This window comes from Hypanus sabinus, chromosome 16 (genome assembly GCF_030144855.1).
Source record: "Hypanus sabinus isolate sHypSab1 chromosome 16, sHypSab1.hap1, whole genome shotgun sequence".
Classification (NCBI taxonomy): Eukaryota; Metazoa; Chordata; class Chondrichthyes; order Myliobatiformes; family Dasyatidae; genus Hypanus; species Hypanus sabinus.
In genome coordinates this window covers 84,882,593-84,896,466 of record NC_082721.1, presented here as the reverse complement: position 1 = coordinate 84,896,466, position 13,874 = coordinate 84,882,593, and the positions used below count along the sequence as shown (strand labels likewise).

At 43.1% G+C, this 13,874-nt stretch overlaps 1 protein-coding gene across 1 annotated transcript in view; it reads right to left on the bottom strand.

Annotated features, from left to right (window-relative positions):
* The window catches only part of LOC132405928 (voltage-dependent P/Q-type calcium channel subunit alpha-1A-like), a 393,641-nt gene that overhangs the window by 292,754 nt on the left and 87,013 nt on the right, over nucleotides 1-13,874 (bottom strand). The window contains exons 4-7 of the mRNA XM_059990909.1: nucleotides 11,216-11,307; nucleotides 7,093-7,242; nucleotides 4,182-4,184; nucleotides 2,573-2,760 (exon numbers count right to left, since the gene is read on the bottom strand). Of these exons, the coding sequence (XP_059846892.1) occupies nucleotides 2,573-2,760; nucleotides 4,182-4,184; nucleotides 7,093-7,242; nucleotides 11,216-11,307 (433 nt within the window). The remainder of the gene's footprint in view (nucleotides 1-2,572; nucleotides 2,761-4,181; nucleotides 4,185-7,092; nucleotides 7,243-11,215; nucleotides 11,308-13,874) is intronic.

The window sequence follows — 13,874 nt, the reverse complement described above, 5'->3', positions numbered from 1 at the left end:
CGAGATACAGCACATCAGTGCTAATGCACCTGATTCTGATTATAAAACAGGCTGTTTGAGTTCATGGTGTGGAACCGGGAAGTCCACGTTCTCCACATTACCACCATAAGCACACTTCTAAAACTTCTACACTGGCTGTGAAATCCTCCAGGAAGTCCACAGAAAGACATAGACACAAGAGATCCTGCAGATGCTGGAAATCAAGAACAACACACGCAAAATGCTGCAGGAACTCAGCAGGTCAGGCAGCATCTATGGAGAGGAATAAACAGTTGATGTTCGGGCTGAGACCCTTCATCACGATTAGAAAGGAAGGGTGGGGGGGGGGGAGGGCAAGCCAGAATAAGGTGGGGGAGGGGAGGAGTACAAGCAGGCAGGTGAGAGGTGAGACCAAATGAGGCAATTCAATGGGGAGGGGGGCTTGAGATAAAGGACAGAAGAAGAAGAAATTGAACAAGAGAGGGCAGGATCATTGAAGCCTCCCATCTACCAAAGATACTTATCAGGCGCTTTAAGCACTGTCAATGATCCCTCCCATCCGTCCAACAATCTCACTGAGCCCCCCCCCCCCCCCCCCCCCGCACCCAACTATCAGTCAGGAGATAGCATAGCATTAGGACAGGAATTGTTGGGAAACAGTTTCTTCCCCCAGGCCGGGCAGTGAGACTACTGAACTCCCTGCCATCACCCTTGTTTCATCACACATGAAGTGCTAGTAGCATTATACTGTTCACTTGTTAACTTGTGTTGTAAGTGAATCTTATTATTTGTTAACTTACTCGGGGTAATATTACTTTGTGTGTTATGTGAGTTATATGTACTGCATTGTGCAGCTTGGTCTGGAGGAACATTGTTTTATTTGGCGGTGTATGGTTAAATGAAAATAAACTTGAACTTGAATAATAGACCATCGAAAGGTTTCTCTCTCTTATCATCTCCTTTAGAGGTATAAAATCATATTCAGAGTCTCCCTCCATTCCAAGAGTACATTGCTCTCTCCTGGGTAGCTATTCACACTCTGCTCTTGACCCTGAGAATGAAATTATAAAGCTCTCTTTGAACATGCACACATCAATCTCAAGGTTCAAACTTCAAAGATCATTCTATTATCAAAGTATGTATACATTATACAACTTTGAGATTCGTCTCCTAACGGGCAGACACGAAACAAAGAAACCCCAAAACAAACCCCATATACTTGAAAAAAAGACTGTCTAACACCTAATTTGCAGAGCATGAAAACCATATCGTGCCCATAAGAAAATAAAATAACCCATAAAAAAGTCTGTCGACCACCCAATGAGCAATGAGAAAACCCACTTCATGCAAACAGTAACCACAAGAAATCTCTACAACACATCACAAAGTCTCCTTGTCCTCTCAAAGCATCATATCTGAGGCTGTTCCACTGTAATATTTCCCTAATAAATTAGAATTTAGAACATATATACAGTTGAACATATATATTCATATACGGCACAGGAAACGGCACAACGTCTGGTAAATTGGTAACTTGGTTTATTATTGTCACCAGCTGAGGAGCAGTGAAAAGCTCGTCTTGCACACCGTCCACTCATAAAAATGCACTGAGATAGCCAAAGGCAAAATGATAGCAGAGTACGGAATAAAGTGTTAGTTACAGGGAAAGTAGACAATGTGTAAAGTCAGAGCAATATATACTTGAGTCAGTCCCAATGCCAAGCATAACTCTGAATTAAACAAAATTACTTCTGCTTGTGCATGATCCACATCTCTCTATTCCCTGTATATTCATGTGTCTAAAAGCTTCTTAAATGCCACTGTCATATCTGCTTCTCCACGACTACCCGTGTCAGCCCGTTCCAGACACCTACCATCTTCTACAAAAAGAAAAATTACCCTCTAACATTAAATGCTTTTACTCTTGCGTTTGAAATTTTTACCCTGGGTAAAGGATTCCATATTATCCTTATGCAACTGGAGTAAAAAAAATACTTCATATTACGTAAATTTCTCAAAATAAAATTTGCTTTAGAAAATTCGCAAGAAAGAAAAATTGCATGTGATGAACGTGACAGAATAAAACTCGACCAGGAGTTCCCAGCCTTGTTTTATGCCATTTACCGAGAGGTTTGGAGGCTATGTTACCTGGAGTCAGGCCTTGAACTGTGGCTCTTGGTAGGGTCTCCCATGCCAAGCAGGTAAAAGAGTAGAGGCCAGACTGGGAACGGTCCACTGGTTCTCCAGCTCAGGGCTAACAACCCTGACTGGTCAAAAATGTAATTATGGAAACAGCAATGAGGAATCCTGTATCTGTGTGTAACAGTATGGACAGAGATGGAGGTCCTTCATTGCTGCCCTAAACAACAGCAGCATAACAAGCAGCAAGTGAGTATGTGAGGGGTCCATTGTTCAAGTTGGGAACCCCTGAACTAGAAGGTCAGGAAGTATATTCAGCTCAGACAAGAACTAATTATCTTCCAAAACTCTGTAAATGACGTAACACAACAATGAGTGCTGAACTCAAAGTAACATTAAAGATAATTGAAAGACTGAATCAGTATCTGGGCAAAAACAAGTTTTCATTACTCACGTCGTACAAAAGGTCAGTCCAGCCCTCCATGGTGATGCACTGGAACACGGTGAGGACAGCAAACAAGATGTTGTCAAACTGGGTGATTCCGTAATTTGGTCCTTCCCAGTACTCAGTGCAGTTAGATCCAGCTGGACATATGCGAGCTGGCAAGTCAGTACCACAAGGAGACTCGCCCACAATTTCATCTGATGGAGGAACAAGACAATTCACATTCAGCACTCCACGCTGCAATCAAAACACACAGATTCATTTCACTCAAGACTCAGTCAAACCCCCACAGTTGTCAAGGAAGTAAAAATACCATGTTTCTCATTGTAGCTCTTTTAATTTGATTCATTTTGTGATATCATTCAAATCTGCCGATGAGACAGATACCTTTTACTCATTCCCAGGTATCTGTCTTTCCTACGGTCACACGAGCTGTGTCTATTGTATTTCAGTGGGTTCCTTCCTACCTCACAAATTTATTTGCATGAATTTTTAAAAAATTAGCTACTATATATATATATATATATCTAAGGGGAACACAACCTTGTCATGGGGTTTGGAGGCTTGTGTGCCTCAATAGAATTATGTGAGCTGGAGTCAGGGCTTTGGCTCTTGGTAGGGTCACCCATGACAAACAGTTCAAAGGGTAAAGTACAGACCAGTGGTCCAGCAGTCCTGCAGATTTGAGGGGTCAGCTCAGATCTAACAACCCTGACTGGTCAAACAAAGCTGTTATGGAAACAGCGATGAAGAACCCTTCTGCATCTGAGGGTGAGTCTCCACCCGGGACTTGCTTGACTGACTAGTGAAAACAGAGCTACTGACATGATGAAGGAAGCCCTGAACACTGCCCAGAGATGGAAGTCCCTCATTCTGATGCGAGCTTTATGTGAACAAGGAATTTCACTGCGTGTGTGGAGTATACAACAATGGACTGAGCTGCAAGTGTGCCGCACTGCTGCAGCTGCCATCCTTTTGCTAAGCCAGGGAACTAACTTCTGCTCTCTCTCTCTGCGGAGACAAAACTTCCCTGGGCACTAGAGCAAGAAGGAATGTAGATGTTTTGGGCTGAAACCCTTACCAAGGATGAGGTTGTCCCTCAAATCAACATAATCAAATCAGACTAATTGGCTCAATTCACCCACTTCACACACAGGATCACCTGACATTTCACCTCAGCCTCACCTGGTGACTATTATTCACCTCTCTCCCAATTGCTCCCATTCTCATGTCCTTTATTTATCTGAACCCAGCACATTGCCATCCTGCTTATCATCCCCCAGCAGCTGTCAATGCTCGTCATGTCACTCTATCTGCTTTCGTTTCTCCTGTCGCCATCTCTTTCTTTCTCTCCCTCTGCCTTCACCTCTCCTACTTGCCACTGCCTGCCTGTCATCTTACACCCCTCCTCAGTCCACCAGTCACCTCAGAATCCTTTCTCGCCGCTTCATACAGCCAGCTCCCTTCTCCACTCTCAGACCCGATGCAGGGTTTTGAAAATCCCTTTCCTCCCAGGGGTACTGCTTGACCCACTGAGCTCTTCCAGCAGATTCTGCATTGCTCCAAATTAATTGGTTACTGTCAGATTACTGTTTGTGTGATTCTGGAATGTACAAACTGGCTAAGTTACAACAGTAAATGAAGTGGGTTAGGTGCTATAGAAAAATAAGTATCTCCTTCCCCTGTATTTCTATTCTTTGCATACTGAAGCATTTTATTTTATCTATCTATCTATTTACTTACTGACTGCCACCAAGGCTGGGGGTGCAGTGGATTGCGAGGCAGACTATTAGAGCTTGCAGCGGGATCTGGACCAGCTTGAGAAACATGCTGGAAAATGGCAGATGGAATTTAATGCAGACAAGTGCAGGGTGTTGCCCTTCAGTAAGACCAACCAGGGTAGGTCTTACATTGTGAATGGTCGTGCACTGAGGAGTGTGGTAGAACAAAGGGATCTGGGAATACAGGTCTATAATTTGTTGAAAGTGGCATCACAGGTAGATAGAGTCGTAAAAAGAATCTCTTGGCACAGTGGCCTTCATAAATCAAAGTACTGTGTACAGGAGATGGCATGTTTTGTTGAAGTTGTATAAGACATTCGTCAGGCCTAATTTGGAGTATTATGTGCAGCTTTGGTCACCTACCTACAGGAAAAATGTAAACAAGGTTGAAAGAGTGCAGAGAAAATTTACAACGATGTTGCCAGAACTGGAGGACCTGAGTTATAAGGAAAGATTGAATAGGTTAGGACTATTCCTTGGAACATAGAAGATTGAGGGGAGATGTGATAGAGGGTATAGATTATGAATTATGATGGGTATAGGTAAGGTAAATGCAAGCAAGCTTTTTCCACTGAGGTTGGGTGAAACTACAACTAGAGGTCATGGGTTAAGGGTGAAAGGTCTATTATCTCTTCTCTCCTGCCTATCACTTCCCTCAGGTCCCCTCCACCTTCCCTTTCTCCTATGGTCCACTGTCCTTTCCTATCAGATTCCTTCTTCTCCAGCCTTTTACCTGTCCCATGCACTTAGCTTCACCTATCACCTTCTAGCTTGCCTCCTTCACCTACCCCCACCTTTTTATACTGGCGCCTTCCCCTTTTCAGTCCTGAAGAAGGGTTTTGGACCAAAACATTGACTTTTCTATGACTCTAACTAAATAAATAAATCAGAAGAGAATTAATCTAAGGTCTGAAATCAGACTGAAATTCCTTCCAGGGTTATGGGAGGACCATGCACAGTGTAATTAAATATCCATTGATGAGCTACAAACCTATGATTGGATGGATTTGCATTGAATGTGTTAATTGATCAAGTATTGTGAGAACAGGAATCGGTATCTGGTTTATTATCAATGTCTTACATGACGTGAAATTTGTTGTTTTGCGGCTGCAGTACAAAGACAGAAAATTACAATCAATGACAAATTAAATTGATTCCGCACATTCAAAAGGAATAACAAGATGGTAATTTCCTGTACTTTGCCCATTGAGCCTATGCTATAACCATATAACCATATAACAATTACAGCACATCTTGGCCCTTCTAGTCCGTACCGAATGCTTACTCTCACCTAGTCCCACCTACCTGCACTCAGCCCATAACCCTCCATTCCTTTCATGTCCATATACCTATCCAATTTTTTTTTAAATGACAAAATCGAACCTGCCTCTACCACTTCTACTGGAAGCTCGTTCCACACAGCTACCACTCTCTGAGTAAAGAAGTTCCCCCTCGTGTTACCCCTAAACTTTTGTCCCCTAACTTTCAAATCATGTCCTCTTGTTTGAATCTCCCCTACTCTCAATGTAAAAAGCCTATCCACGTCAACTCTGTCTATCCCCCTCATAATTTTAAATACCTCTATCAAGTCCCCCCTCAACCTTCTACGCTCCAAAGAATAAAGACCTAACTCGTTCAACCTTTCCCTGCAACTTGGGTGCTGAAACCCAGGTAACATTCTAGTAAATCTCCTCTGTACTCTGTCTATGTCTCCAAGAAATGCCAATCCTCTTCATCTCCCAGAAACCTCCTCTCTCACACGCTCAACACCTCCACCCTGACTCCGGATCCAGATCAAGATTCAAGTTTATTTATCATGACTACATCAAAACAGGCAGTGAAATGCTTCGCTTGTGTTACCAACCAATGCACTCCATGGTGTACTGGGGGCAGCCTACAAGTGTCTCCATCTACCTACACTACAGGGTAAATTAATGTGGCTGGGTTGAGTTGTTCTCTGATCTTGGCAATTTTCCTTCAAATGTCTCATCGCCATATGACAATATATTATCAGTGCGCTGTTAATTGTGGCGTGTCCTCAGAATGCTTTGCCTATATGTACTTATCAATCAGCTGATTGGTCATCATTACAGAAAGTCAGTTGTGATGTAATGAGTTTTTGTAATGACGCCCAGTCAGTATATAAAGGCCAAGTATTTGGAACACTGGAAAAGCAAGGGAGCCATGCTGCCTGCTGTGCCACAACACATTCGGTGTGCTGGGGGCAGCCCTCAAGTGTCTCCACACATTCCGACACCATTGCATTCCCTCCATGCTGAGTCAAACAACATGGACCACAACAAAACAGAATACAGCACAAACACCTCCCCTCCCACTCACAAACACTGTCCTTCAACTCCAGGACAGGCCACCTTTGCCCTCCGGTGGACAGAGGGAAATGGAATAATGAATTTGCACATACATGATGCTGGAGGAACTCAGCAGGACAGGCAGCATGAATGGAGAGAAATGAATCTCTTTGGATCAAGACCCCTCATTGGAACAAGATCTCTCTTGTGTGCCTGTTTCACTGCTCCACTGAAATCCAGATTTACAGAATCTACAACCTGTTTTATGTCTCGGGATAACGGACGTGAAAGATCAGACACAATCTCCCCACCACTGACGTAAGGCTCACTGGCCTACATTTACCAGTCTTATACATGAATCCCTTGTTAAATAAAGAAAATGCCCTCGCTAGCCACCAGAAATACTATAAACACAGACAACAAGATATGGGAGACATACTGTTGCTGTCGAAGCAGGCTTTGTGAAATTTGCCCATGTAAAATTCCAGCCCAATGATGGCAAACATCAAGATGGCAAAGAACAGCAGCAGCCCAATCTGAAGTAGGGGGATCATTGCCTTCATGATGGACTTCAGCACAACTTGTAAACCTGGAAAACAAAGAGATTCTATGAGTTCCTTTTCATTTTCAATGTGCTCTGAATATGCTACAACTGTCAAAATTACTTAATCAAAAGATGTTAGTTCAGAGAAGGTGAAGATGTTCTGTAAAAACCTGGCAAGCCAATGGATCCCCTGAACTAGGATAATTCCCCTGGAACTCACCAGAACTTCTCCATTCTGCCTCAGCCCAGCTGCTAAAACCCTCATCCTGCCCTTTGTTACCTTCCAGCTCAACCACTTTAGCCTTCTATGTAAATTTGTGGGCATCCAAAAACAGAACCTGAGTCCGAACGTGCACCAACCTCGGAACCCTCTGTTAAGCCACACTTCAAAGTTTTAAAACCTTATACATGTTTTCAAATCACTCCCTGTTCCCACCCTTCCAATAGAGGGCTAGGTGGGAGGGAAGGGTTAGATTGACCATGGACTTGGTTAAAGGTTGGCACAACATCGTGGACTGAAGGACTTGCACTGAGCTGTACTGTTCTATGTCCTATGTTCTTTCATTTCTCCCCCATTTCTCTTCCATCTCCACCTACCACTTGGCTTGATTTTGCTATGACAAAGGAACTATAATTGACATTGTTGCTTGTAGCACCTTTCTGAATTGTAATCATCTGAACACAGAGGCCAGTCAACGGTTGGCTTCTTTGAGTCATGTACTGATGGAAGCATTGGAAACCATTTTCAATTTCAATTTGGTCTTAGATAGCCAAAAGCATCAAAAGGAACCATACTTTTATATTTTCTGTGTGGCGTCTGCCATGAAATCTTAAGTTACCTGTACTATAGGGGAGAGAGTTCACCTACCCTCTTCCCCAACTCTCTTCCCTTTCATCCAAGGGTCAGGTCCAGAGTGGGTGGAATATTGGTCAGTGAGGAGAACTTCCTTCTCTCAGAGGGTTGCAGATGGAACATAGGACAGTACAGCATGGTACAGGCCTTTCAGCCCTAGATGCTGTGCTGGCCTTCTATTCTACTCCAAGTTCAATCTAGCCACAAGACCATAAGATATTGGAGCAGAACTGAGTCATTTGGCCCATCAAGTCTGCACCGTCATTTCATCATGGCTGATCCAATTCTCTTCTCAGCTCCAATCTCCTGCCTTCTGCCCGGATCCCTTCATCCCTTGACCAATCAAGTATCTATCAACCTCTGTCTCAGATATACACAAAGACTTGGCCTCCTCAGCTGCCTGCGGCAAAGAATTCCACAGATTCACCACCCTCCGGCTAAAGAAATTCCCCCTCAACTCCATTCTAAAAATATGTCCCTCTATTTTGAGGCTGTGTTCTCTGTTCTTTGACTCTCCCACCATATGAAACATCCTCTCCACATCCATTCTATCAAGGCCTTTCACCATTTGATAGGTTTCAATATGGTCACCCCTTATTCTTCTGAATTCCAGTGAATACAGGCCCGGAGCCACCAAACACTCTTCATATGACAAGCCGTTCAATCCTGGAATCAGTTTCGTGAACTTCCTTTGAATCCTCTCCAATGTTAGCACCTCCCTTCTTAGATAAGGATCTCAAAACTGCTTACAGTACTTCAAATGAGGCCTCACCAGTGCCTTATAAAGCCTCGACATTAAAAGCCTTGTTGTTATATTCTAGTCACCTTGAAATGAATGCTAATATTTCATTTGCCTTCCTCGCCAGTGACACAACCTGCAAATTAACCTTTAGGTAATCTTGCACAAGGACTCCTAAGTCCCTTCGCATCTCAGTTTTTTGTATTTTCTCTCCAATCAGAAAACAGTCAACCCTTTCATTTCTTCTGCCAAAGTGCAAGACTAGACACCTCCCAACACTGCATTCCACCTGCCAATTCTTTGCCTATTCCCCTAATCTGTCTAAGTCCTTCCTGTTTGACAAACTTACTGGAGTTTTTTGAGGATAGAAAGAACGCAGTGGATAGAGAATAACAGCTGGATATCATTTACTTGGATTTCCAGAAAGCGTTTGATAAGGTGCCACATAAAAGATTTATCCATAAGATAAGGATAAGATGGAGTTGGGAATGATGCATTAGCATGGATAGAGAATTGGTTAACCAGTAGAAAGCAGAGAGTTGGGATACATGGGTGTTACTCTGGTTGGCAATCAGTGGTGAGTGGTGTGCCACAGGGGTCGGTGCTGGGTGGGCAACTGTTCGTGATATACAGCAGTGATCTGGAAAAGGAGACTGAGTGTAGTGTATCTAAATTTGCTGATGACACTAAATTGAGTGGAAAAGCAAATTATGCAGATATGGACAGTCTGCGGAGAGATATAGATAGGTTAAGTGAGTGGGGCAAGGCTCTGGCAGATGGAATACAATGTTGATAAACATGAGATCATCCACTTTGGAAGGAAAAATGGAAGATCAGATTATTATTTAAATGGTAAAAGATCACAGCACGCTGCTTTGCAGAGGGACTTGGGAGTGCTTGTGCATGAATCACTAAAGGTTGGTTTGCAGGTACACTAGGCTATCAAGAAGGCAAACGGAATGTTGTCCTTCATTGCTAGAGGGATTGATTTAAGAGCAGGGAGGTTATGCTTCAACTGTATAGGGTAGCGGTAAGGTGTCTGACGTTTTCCCTGTACTTTCCTTCACTCATCTTAAAAGTATGCCTTCTACTCTTAGCCATTGCTGCCCTGGGAAAAGACAATGGCTGTCCACTCCATGTCTCTGATTATTTTATAAGCCTCTGTCATGTTTCTTCTCATCCTCCTCCTTTGTTCCAAAGAGAAAAGCCAGGTTTGCTCAGCCCTTCCTCATAAGACATGATCTCTAACCCAGGCAGAATCCTGGTAAATCTTCAGTGCACCCTGTCTAAAGTTCCCACATCCTCCCTGTAAAGAGATGACCAGAACTGAACACAACATTCAGACATTTGGAATTCTCTACCCTTGAGAGTTTTGGAGGCGGAACCGCTGAACTGTCAATCAATGATTACCAGTTATTCTAGCTGAGAATCAAGGGTTCATAGGGAAAAGTTGGGTAAGTGGTGTTCTTAAGTTAATCTCACTGGATGGTAGAACAGGCTTGGGGTTGAATAGCTTCATCCCACTGCTTTATTCTGAAGGCAGCTTAACCTGCATTTATGCAGCAGGATTTCACTTTCCAATTCATCTGACTTTTCACCCGACCAGACTGGTGCCTATGCTTCTTGTTGCCTTGGTAAATCAGCCACCATAATTAAAGACCCCAGACACTCTCTCCTGTTTTCTCTCTCATCAGGCAGAAGATACAAACGCTGGAAAGAATGTACCACCAGCCTCAAGGGCAGTTTCTACCCACTGTCATCGTCATCATCATAATGTGTCGTGTCATATGATGAGGGTAAGCATGATCCCATGTCCATGATTGTTCTCGGCAGAGTTTTCTACAGAAGTGGTTTGCCATTGCCTTCTCCTGGGCAGTGTCTTTACAAGATGTGTGACCCCAGCCATTATCAATACTCTTCAGAGATTGTCTGCCTGGTGTCAGTGGTTGCACAACCAGGACTTGTGATCTGCACCAGCTGCTCATACGGCCATCCACCACCGCTCCCTTGGCTTCATGTGACCCTGATGGGGGGGAGGGGGTAAGCTGATGCTACACCTTGTCCAAGGGTGACCTGCAGGCTAGCGGAGGGAAGGAACACCTTACACCTTCTTTAGTGGGGACGTATCGCCACCCTGCCACCCATTATAATAAGACTATTAAATGGCTCCCTAGTATGATAAGATGGACTCTTGACCTCACAATCTAGCTCATTTTGATCTTGCACTTATTGTCCACCAATGCTGTACATTCCTTACACTCTATAGCAGTTACACTTTATTCTACATTGTTATTTTCTTTATTGAGAGATAAAGGGCAGAACAGGCCCTTCCGGCCCACCGTCCAGTACTCCTCTTGAGTGCATCTGATGGACGGTCTACTGACGACACCTCTCAGTCAGGGGTTGGAACGAAACGTGAGACTTACTTGGAATTCCAGACACCAACTTCAACGGTCGGAGAACTCTCACCGCGCGCAGGGTTCGAAGGTCAAATTCTGCCCCCGTTGTAGCAACGATACTGTGGAGGTGCAAGGGGGAGAGAAAAGGCATGTCATATCTGCAGCTACAACACCAAATACATCACCATTGATTCAAGGCAGATTCTCCCCTGTACAATGTATGTAGGACAATGCAGAAACACCGCAACACCGCGGAGCCATTCTTCTTCTTGCCCATTTTAGAACTAATAATCACCATGCGAGCAACAATTTCACATAGTTGGCTTATTGGACCAGCAAACGGAGATGCTGGACCGAGGGCTCAGAGCCCAGGCATCACATCCAACAGCGACAGCTGGGGAAAAGGAGGTAATTAAATAATCTGGCATAAAATGCAGCCTCAGTAATGGTGACCATGAATGTACAGAATAATCATAAAATCCTATCTGGTTCAATAATTCACTTTAAAGAAATTATCTGCCATCTTTATCTCAAGTGAAAGTAGAACCTCACTTGCCATGTCCTCCAAGATGATTCAGCCACCCTCAGTGCAGAGGCAATTAATGGTCCCAAACATTTACACTCAGTGGCCACTTTATTAGGCACACCTGTACACCTGCTTGTTAACACAAATTTCTAATCAGCCAATCATGTGGTAGCATCTCAATGCATAAAAGCATGTTGACATGGTCAAGAGGTTCAGTTGTTGTTCAGACCAAACATGAGAACGGGGGAAGAAATGTGATCTAGATGACTTTGACCGTGGAATGATTGCTTGTTGGTGACAGATGGGGTGGTTTGAGTACTTTAGAAGCTGCTGATCTCTGAGGATTTTCATGCACAACAGTCTCTAGAGTTTACAGAAATGGTGCAAAAAACAAAACCAAACATGGAGTGAGCAGCAGTTCTCATTAATGCTTTGACGTTAATGAGAGACGTCAAGGAGAATGGCCAGACTGGTTCAAGTTGACAGGAATGACACAGTAACTCAAATATCCACACATTACAACGGTGCTGTGCAGAAGAGCATCTCTGAATGCACAACACATCAAACCTTACAGTGGATGGGCTACAGCAGCAGATCACAAATGTACACTCAGTGACCACTTTATTAGGTACAAGAGGTACCTACTCACATGTACATTCCAACAATATCTTTGAATTCAAGTCAAGATTAGAAGCTTGAAAAATTTCGTTTTGGTTCAACCCCCAATGTTTGTGTTAACTGTAAATCACCAAGTGACACCTGCGATGGGCAGCAGGCAACACAACGTTAACTAAGGGTACAACGTGAAATATCCGTAATCCCAGAGCTCAGTCCTTCACTTCAACTGGATTAGAGTATAGAACTGATTTTGTTCTTGTACCTTAACCTGCTTACTTATAATTGTTATTTAATCACCCACATATTTGTAAATATTCTGTGAACTTTCAGTAATTTTACTACAGCTGATACTGTATTTTTCGAGACGTTTCTCTGCAGCATGTGTTGCACCAATGAACATGATTGTTTTATATAATGTTTGTTATCTCTCTAGTCTGAGCTAATTTTTAGCATAAGACAAACACACTTTTATTGTTCTTTGTTCTTTTTCTTTGTTCATTCTCTTTCCTTGTAACTCCAATAAACAGCCATAACCACCAAGTCTTATGACCAATTCTTGACTTCCAAATAAGTTCTGAATCTCAATATTTGTTTTTTATTTTTATTTAGAGATACAGCACGAAGTAGTCCTTTCTAGCCAATCAAGCTGCACCACTCTGCAACCCTGATTTAACCCTGGCCTAATCACGGGACAGTTTACAATGACCAACTGGTATGTCTTTGAACTGTGGGAGGAAACCAAAGCACCCAGGGAAAACCCATGCATTCCACAGGGGGGGGAGGGGGAGGTATAGAGACTCCATAGAGATGACACCAGGATTGAGCTCTGAACTCCAAATGTTGGCATTCATTTTGAAAGGGCTTGATTATAAAAGCAAGGACATTTAGGTTTTATAAAACATTGTTCAGACTACACTTGGAGTTGTTGTTCAGGTGCCTTGCCATTTGGCGTGAGTGATCATGTCTCTCATTCCAACAGCCCCCGACCCTCCAAGTTGTAGTTGTTGCCTCCCCTGTTTCTAACCCTGATGTTAATCCTTTTATCATTCTCATTCTCTGTCTGCCTCTGTTTCTTTTTCCTTCCAGCTTTCCAGTTGCAACTAAATGTTCCAATGTCTCTCTTCGCACGATGTGTCCAAAGAATTTTGATTGCTGTTTTCTGATTTTGTTGGGGCAATGAAATCCTGAAACAAGTTCACAGTTTCAAGTACCTTGGATCGTGGGTAACATCTGATGGCAAATGTGAAACAGACATAAAAGCAAGAACAGTAATAGCAAGAACAGCATTTACAGAAATGAGAAACATCCTAACGAACAAAAAAATAGCAATTGACATCCGTCTTGGAACTCTTAGCTGCTACACTCTTCCTATATTGATGTACGGCTGCGAGTCATGGACCATCACAAATGCAATGGAAAAAAGAATCGATGCAGCAGAGATGTGGTTCCTCAGAAGAATGCTATGCATATCATATATGGGCAGAATAGCCAACGAAGAAGTTCTACAGAGAACAAAAACAAATCGTGCATTATTTTTAAAAA